This window comes from Hippocampus zosterae, chromosome 6 (genome assembly GCF_025434085.1).
Source record: "Hippocampus zosterae strain Florida chromosome 6, ASM2543408v3, whole genome shotgun sequence".
NCBI lineage: Eukaryota > Metazoa > Chordata > Actinopteri > Syngnathiformes > Syngnathidae > Hippocampus > Hippocampus zosterae.
The window spans coordinates 7,056,518-7,064,874 of NC_067456.1; the positions used below are offsets into that span (position 1 = coordinate 7,056,518).

The following is an 8,357-nucleotide window of genomic DNA, read 5'->3' on the forward strand; positions in this document are numbered from 1 at the left end:
ACTTGGAAAGAGCGAAGACACCCTGTAATTAGCCTGTGATGTGGAAACCGGAAAATAAAATATGAATACAAATTGCCAACAAAAGATCCAGTCGCTCAACCAAAATGGCAGACTTCCTGTTCATTTACATCAGGGGTGTCAAACTCTTTTGGTCACGGGCCACGTTGTAGTTACGGTTTCCCTTAGAGGGCCGTTATGAATTTTGGTAAACCATATAAACATTTGATTCCCCTCACATATTACATACAGCGCGTACAACAAATTGATGAAGAACTAGTTTTAAAATCCAAAGTCAAGAATAACGACTGTTATTGTGGATTACATATGAACATTTTGGTTCCGACTTTAGTAAACGTCATGGAACTTGACATGCTTGATTTGCTTTCGTGGGCCATATAAAATGATGTGGCGGGCCAGATCTGGCCCACGGGCCTTGACTTTGACACCTGCGATTTACATCACGGCTCTGTGAGACTTTTTTTTTTTTGTCTGGCATGTCATAAAAGATGATCCCACCAAGTTGCCCATTGATGAATGTCGCTCGAGGTGGAGGGTGAATTATTTCTTTGTATCATTTTCGTGGGTAACTTTCCGTTGCATTTGCATTTTCGTCAAGATAGCACCTGCGTTTGCCGAATTTGTTTTGTTTTTGTTAAAGCCCCCAAAAGATTTCAAGAGCAATTTTTTTTTAGTCCCCACACTGTATCAACAGTGCATTTCCTCAAATGGTGCCCCCCCCCCATCCCCCGACTCTAATAGAAGCAATTCATCGCTATTCAGTTTTATCCCTCTGCGGCAAATAAAAATAACAGGTGGTGCCACGAGTTGGGTGTCATTAACTTGACTATGACTGATGACACCATGTGTCATGTCGTGTTTACCTACTCAGGGTGTCCGCTGGACATTTTTAAAAAAATACTTAAATGAGAGTGAAAAAAAAAAATGAAGGCATTCAATTGAATGTTACTGTTCATGCTGGCGCACGTTCTCACGCGCTTTAGTCACACTACGACGTCAGCAGCGTGGAGGTGTGTGGCGTGAGCCTTTGCACTGCAAGTTGCGTAGTATCAGTTGCGAGGGGTGGCGTTTGAGGGTGGGGGGGTCACTAATAAATGGAGGAATGTTATACTGTCAGAGCAAGAGGGGGGGGGGGCTCAGAGAGGATGGAGTCAAATTTGAAAGAAACAAAACTGAGAGCATGAACTCCATGCAGCTGCTGTGCCCCAAGGCTCTCCCTCGGAATGTAAGCCAGCCATGGCAACAGCTGCCGGGGTGGGCAGGGGAGGGGGTGCGTGTGAGCGCGACGACGGGTTGAACGCAGGGTGGCACAATGGGCCTCCAAACGGCAGTCGGCGGGGAAAACGCCGTGTGTCTTCGCCACCCACGCCTTCGCACCACCGCGCTGATTTCTCACGCTCGCCATGTTACCTTGGCAATGGAGCGCCAACTTTATTCTCGGAAGCAACAATTAACAATTCGAACAAAAGGAAAGGTTTGCGGCAAAGGACAAAATGTCTTGTGAGGTGACCTTTTGGCTTTCCTTGGGCAACTTTCGCGGTACCGTTTTACATTGACTTGTTCTTGTTGAAATCCATTCCAGTCCCCCGAAACACCATCGTTTCTATGATGTCTTTTTAATATTGAAAAAAAAACACTGGAATTGTCCTCAACCAACTGCAGTGCAACTACAATAACTATTTGTATGCAAACCTCTCAAATCTTTCAGAGAGGATCATATGGCCTTTGTTGACTGGTCAGAAGCGTCTTCAAGAAAAGTCCGACTTCCAGGCCATAAATAAAAAATGTCAAAACTGCGATGGTAACTGAGCCTTTGGCACGACGTTTTCTTCGCCCGCTTCGCAACTGGTTCACCGGGCACCATTCTTAACCTTGACCGCATGTCAGGGTTGTTGTAAAGCGATGAGCGCCCAAGTCGAGCATAGCATGATTACGTTTAACCATCTTCCCTGTCAGAGCGCTGACCTCTATCAAGGTCAATTTGCTATTAAAAGCAGAGGGAGATCCACATAAAAAATTGAATGAGTTTTTCGTTCCATCCCAATTCCCCTAAACCACTAAAAATGTTTTATGGGAATCAGTTCGGTGGGCGCTTCAGTTCTTGCGCTCAACAAACCCCGCTTTTTTTTCCTTTTTTTTTCTGCAACAGTCCTTTGGTGTCGGCAGTCAACTTATGACTGCACAGCATGTCCAAATGGCCAAATCCAATTTCATTTTCCAGTGACAGATCCCCGATCGGGCTATGTTTACCCTGATAGAAGACCAAAAAAAACAAAAAAAAAAACACCTGACATACACCGACTGATGCCCAAATTGCATGTAAGCGACTCCACAAGCATCTACACCAGGGGTGGGCAAGCAACGGCCCGCGGGCCAAATCCGGCCCGTTTGTCTTTTTAATCCGGCCCGCCGAAGGTTCGGTACACAATTATGGTTCGATGTGAACGAATGCATTCATTTGATTTGGACTTGTAATGACAGGCATTTCAACGCCAGGTGGCACAGTTAGTTGAAGTTGCAGAGCATAGGGAGTAAGGGGGAAACGATACGGAAGCCCGCAGTAGCGCCAAGTCAAGCGAATCCCGTTCGATACGACAGAATAATATACTCTTAAAGTCTGAAAAACGTGCCAAAAAATGCAAAATACTGCTTTTTAAATAAAGAAATCCAATGAATATTATGCCGAATTTAGTTCACCCTTTTGATCCGGCCCTCCATAATATTTTCTGGTTCTCATGTGGCCCTATGCAAAAAATAATTGCCCGCCCCTGGTCTACGCAGACGTCAACAATAATACATAAATAATAAGATATTGACCAGTACGCAACATTTAGAGGGCCATGGCTGACCATTCCACTCAATGTCGCGTCATTTCACTGCATGTAACCTAAATGCAGCCTAATTCATTTCAATTTTTGCTTTACGGTTTGCCGCTTTCCAATTTGGGGTTTAGTTCCCAAATGGAGGCAAGCCGTTACGGCGCGCTTGGAAAAGGAGCTTCAGAGTGTTTGTCCTCCAAAGTCCATCTCGTTGTTTACGAGTGGTCAAGCATCAGGTTTATTCAATCAAGCCCTCCTCCCTTCTTGAGGACCGTCTTCAAAAATCAGGTTGCGCTCCGACCTTGACGAGATCACGCGCGTACCTTCCCTTGCACAACGTCACGTCTGGACCGCGGCGGGTCAGGACCGGAGCCAAAATACGCATCTCGGGCCTTCAGCCAGCACAGATGAGCAGTCAGCTCCATTTAAAGTGTTTTCGTGGCCGCCCGCCAAGCGTTGGAGCCGAGCTCTGCCTCGCACCTTCGCTCGCTTGTTTTTTGGGACTTCAAGGAGACCGGAAAAAGGGGCCCAATAAGTCTTGCTCAATGGACTTTCACTTTTCTATCTTCCGTACTCAAAGCGACGAACTCTATTACCTCATTGACCTACTGATGATGCAGCATCAGGAGCAACTCGGTGGAGTTATTCAGTATCTTGCTCAAGGACGCTTTCGACATGGTCACATTGGCCGGGGATTGAACCTTGAAGCTTCCGGTGCGATGTGATTAACTTTCCCGGAGCTCCTGACTTCTTATAGCCTCGGACAAATTAACAGCAACATGCAAAAATGTGTTCAATGTGTTTTTTTGCTATTAACCCCGGTTGGATTTTCCCTATTTTGTGACTTCCAGGTGCGCCATCGTTGGTGCGAGCTGGTGGTCAAACACAAACACGTCGAGGCTTACGGCGACGTGGAGCGCTTCTTGCTTCACGATCAAGTAAAGGACACGTTACACAACGGACATCATGGAAACGGGTGGACGCCATTCTACCATCAGTATGTGTGTGTGTGTGTGTGTGTGTGTGTGTGCCCCTACAGGCTATGGGTGTGTATCTGTACGGCGAGCTGATGGTTCAGGAGGACGCCGAGCAGCAGGCTCTGGCTCGTCGCTGCCTCTCATTGGCCGGGGAGGAAATGGACCAGTCGGCACGCAGGGTGGTGGAGGAGATGGTGCTCTGACGGCTAAGAGAGGTCGGTTCTTACTCTTCGTCACTTCTGACGTTCACCGGACTCGCCCGGATGCACAAATCATCCTATCAATCGATTTCATAGCCGTTGTGATGTTGTAAAACTTCCTCTCGACACTTTTTGATACAATGTCCGGTTCAGAAGTATTTGGTCAATGCTTCTATTGACTCTGATGACAAGTGTCCAAATACTTTTGCAGCACTCAGAACAGGGGGCAATCTGAGGTGCGCTGTAGCAGTTCTTCAAGTGTCACAGAGGTCGCAAAATATGTTTACGCATTGAGTTCACGTGCGATATAGAGTATGGATACGTGAAGGTTTTGACGGAGGTATGCCGGCGTCGTCATGTTGAAGAGCGCGCTGACACGTTTTCATGTCCTTAACGCTCGCGATAGGTCGTCTGCCACTCGACTCGAGATCTCACGTCTCTTACCTACGCTGACACATTCCTCGCGGATCCCGCTGTGCACGCGTGTGTGTGCATGTGCATATTTTCAGTCTGAGGAATGCGAGGTGGGGGCAGGGGGGGGATTCTCATGCACTCACGGTAGCGCCGCCGGGATGCGTTTGTCAGAGAAGGAATTTGGGAATGCGGATCGGAGCGGAGTGGATGAGCAAGTGTCATTTTTTTTATAGCCCCGAAATGTCCTCTGACATGTACAGTATGTGTGTGGCCACGATTTCACTCGTCAAATCAGACCAGACACTCGCTTTGCAGTTATTTCTCATTCATTCCCATGGACAGTGTCCAATTTTTCGTGAGCAAAACGTCCCGTGTCAAGTCCATTGCAACTTATTTTCAGCATTTTCCCGGCAGGTAGCTGTCATGCTAACCTGTCCCAATACTTCTGTCCGTGGAGCATATATAAGATTTGTCAACGTCTTTGCTCCAGGGAAAATATTTTCATTCAAGGCTTCTGTGGGGGTGACCTTGATATGCTGCTTTCAACACAGGGCCACATTAACCTGAGTGACTGATTTCCAGCTCAGAATCCTATTTCACATAGCTCACCACCACGAGACTGCTTTTATCCTTTATCTCACACACACACACACGCACACACACGCACACACACACTAGACCAGACAGCTCACTGCCCAGGATGTGAAAAAGCTTTTTGTGCATCTGGCTGTATCCTGATAAATCGCTCAGGATCAAGTCTTGACATTTGCTCATTTGTAATTGCCCAGCTCGTCTTCATGCGTCACTCCATCATTTCCTTCTTTGTCGCTTACGTAGTTGTAGCACCTGCTTGTGATTGCGATTGGACTCCATCGGAACGGTTTGTGCCGAAGGTCCAAATTGTTCCAGGTGCAAAAACTCCCTATTTTCCAGTTGACGGGAGCGCTTTGTTCATCTTCCGAGCCGCTTGATCCTCACTAGGGTGGCGGGGGGTGCTGGAGCCTATCCCAGCTGTCTTCGGGCAGTAGGCGGGGGACACCCTGAATCGGTTGCCAGCCAATCGCAGGGCACACAGAAACGAACAACCATCCGCACTCACAATCACAACCAGGGACAATTTAGAGTGTTCAATCAGCCTGCCACGCATGTTTTTGGAATGTGGGAGGAAACCGGAGCACCCGGAGAAAACCCACGCAGGCCCGGGGAGAACATGCAAACTCCACACAGGGAGGCCGGAGCTGGAATCGAACCCAGTACCTCTGCACTGTGAAGCCGACGTGCTAACCACTGGGCTACCGGGCCGCCGAGCGCTTTGTTGTGTTTGAGGAAACCGGGGAAGGATGACCTATAATAGCACAGCACGGCGCCATACCGGTTAGCACGCCTGCCTCACAGTTTCGATGGGTTTGAAATCTCAGGTGGATTGAGGGATAACAAAAATCTCCCGTTTCTGTAGCCATCGTCAGGGCAGAAGGGCGCCTTTTATTTTTCTACACGGGTACTTTCCATCCCAGGCTACTGACGATCAGTGCAAAATGACAAGCGGTACGCCACTGACGTGTTTCTTAAAACGTTGTCTTAAACTAGTTCAGCGCGCTGTGTAGAACCTCAAAACTTGCCGCGATTCCCAACAGAGGTCTCGTCAGTTTGAGCAGTTTGGGAACTGGGCCAAAAAGCTCGTTTGTGGACAACGCCCTCGTGACGAGACTTGGTAGCAGTTATGTCGAAGGGTTTGAGATAATGTACGACCCCCTCACCCCCCCCCCACCCCCAAAAAAAACCTCTACAGTTTGTGAAAACAAAAGTGCACCCGAGTGGTCCGGACCTCTGGCCAATTAAGATGATGGATGACTCTACACCTTGGCTGCATTAAGTGTTTTTTGGAGTTGTTTTTGTTTTTACAACTTGGCTCTTTTACTTCAAGTGTTGCTTGTTGAGATCAGAGCGAGCTTTGAAAACACGTCCGTCCGTCTATCGGGGCTTTTTTTTTCTTCTTCTTCAAAGCCTTTAAAAGGGGAAAACGGGTGGTCTCCCCGTCCCAGCATTCCCTCCGAGCGCCGCATGCCTTTGGAATCCCTCTTGATCCGCTTAATGAGAGGCATATCGCCTGGTTAGCAGAGCGTGGCCAATGAAAGGAAAGATCCACACCTTTGACCCCCCCAGTCCGTTTCACGTCCACCGGGGAAAGTTTGGATTTTTGAGCGGCAAATAGTGAGGCGCAAGACTGTGTCGCGATGCCTCCTGTCTGGGCTGCGCGGGTTCCTGGCGTGCTGATTTGTGACTTATGCTGAAAATCACATTGCCAGGGATTACCACGCAGCCCTGACCCGACCGGCCGGCTACCATGGCAACCACACTCAGACACAGTCTCCATCTGAAGAAGACTTCTGATTATCCAGAAGAGTGCGAGGAATTGACCGTTGATTAGGGAAGCTGGCGTCGGCGATGTACGCGGGTCACGCGTGTTTGTGTCGTCTCCGGGCAGGCGCAGAGCTTAGCTGATTGGTGAACAGTGATTGCTTTCCTCTTTGTTCACAGTGGCTAAGTTCTGCACCTGAGGAGAACATTGTCCACGAGACAGGAGAAAAAGACGTAAGACCCGGAAAGAGCCTTCCCATCAACTCCTGACTAATTCACAAATTGATGAAGGGGCATGCATGCGGCGTCCTTATATAGCACATTCCAGTGACGCGCGCAGTCGAGGGCGCCATCCGTCTCAGCCAGGACGGATGTGTGAATTAGGAATGAGGTCCGTGTCGAGCGTGTCATCAGTCCACCTATATTTAGGGGCCTATTAAAAGACAAATGGCCATCAACGGGCTGTTAAAGAGAGCAATGGCCATATGACAGTCGAAACTGTAGAAGCCCCGGTGGTGATTTATGACGGCCTAATGGCGCAAGACCAGAAAGGATTCTCTTCATCAACTGTTGATAGTGGAAAAGCATTTGATGGATTTATGGCGTGATGTTTCTTTGTTTATGATGTTGGGATGGTTTATGCTCCCCACCCCCACCTTTTCTCTTTTTTTGGGGGCAACCATTCAACCACGGGTATAATTGAGGCCTTTAAAAAGAGTTGTCTTCACCTTTCACAAACTGCAATGATCCAGTAACAACCCCCAGACATGAATCATATCATAAAATGTAGCCTATAAGTGATAGGCAGCAAGAAATGGGCTCGGCCTCCCGTGCCTACTGAGCTGATAATCAGTCCTACTCAACCACTGGCTCAGTTCAGCAGGAACAGGCGTCCGGTCCACTCGTCAACAACCCAGTCAGCAAAATTGGTCTGGCCCAGCTCTGGGGCAGACACGGCAAGTACACTCGGCCCACATACCTCAATGAATGACGGTCCTGCAGTGGCCCACGTCTGGCATCGATGATGTGGGCCGCGTTCGGCCCAGATCTGAGACGTATCGTAAAACCATATCTGGCCCTACTCCGGCCCGACGCTGGGCCAGAACAGGTTCCTGATATCAGCCTGAATTCAACCTCAACTAAGCCACATCTTTCATGAGCCACATTTGACCCACATTAAAAAAAAGTCTAAAAAATGACTGTTATAAAAATGTTTATTGTCATACTTTGTGAACCTCAGATATAACTCCACATACGCTGGAAAAATGCACTTTTCTTTATTTAACAGTGAACACAAAGTCCAAATTGGTATGCAGCTTATTCTTGAACGGTATCCATCAAATTGTTGCGCTCTTGCGCGTTTTTAGCCGAAAAAAAAACAACCATGTATAGTAAAGCGTTTTTGAATGAAAAAAACGACCATGTATAGTAAGGCTTTTTTGGACGAAACTTTTAGCCGAAAAAAACGACCATGTATAGTAAGACGTTTTTGGACGAAATTTTTAGCCGAAAAAAACAACCATGGATAGTAAGGCGTTTTTGGACGAAATTTTTAGCCGAAAAAAAATGAC

General features: G+C 47.9%; 1 protein-coding gene across 4 annotated transcripts in view; it reads left to right on the forward strand.

Annotated features, from left to right (window-relative positions):
* Window positions 1-8,357, forward strand: part of aopep (aminopeptidase O (putative)) — a 71,339-nt gene that overhangs the window by 61,481 nt on the left and 1,501 nt on the right. For 3 of the 4 annotated variants that reach the window (XM_052068444.1, XM_052068443.1, XM_052068446.1), the window contains 2 exons: window positions 3,689-3,775; window positions 3,877-4,029. In XM_052068444.1, coding sequence (XP_051924404.1) covers window positions 3,689-3,775; window positions 3,877-4,017 — 228 coding nt within the window. In that variant the 3' untranslated portion in view covers window positions 4,018-4,029. Of the gene's footprint in view, window positions 1-3,688; window positions 3,776-3,876; window positions 4,030-8,357 lie in introns of those variants that run through there. The other variant, XR_007962783.1, reaches the window with a different exon arrangement.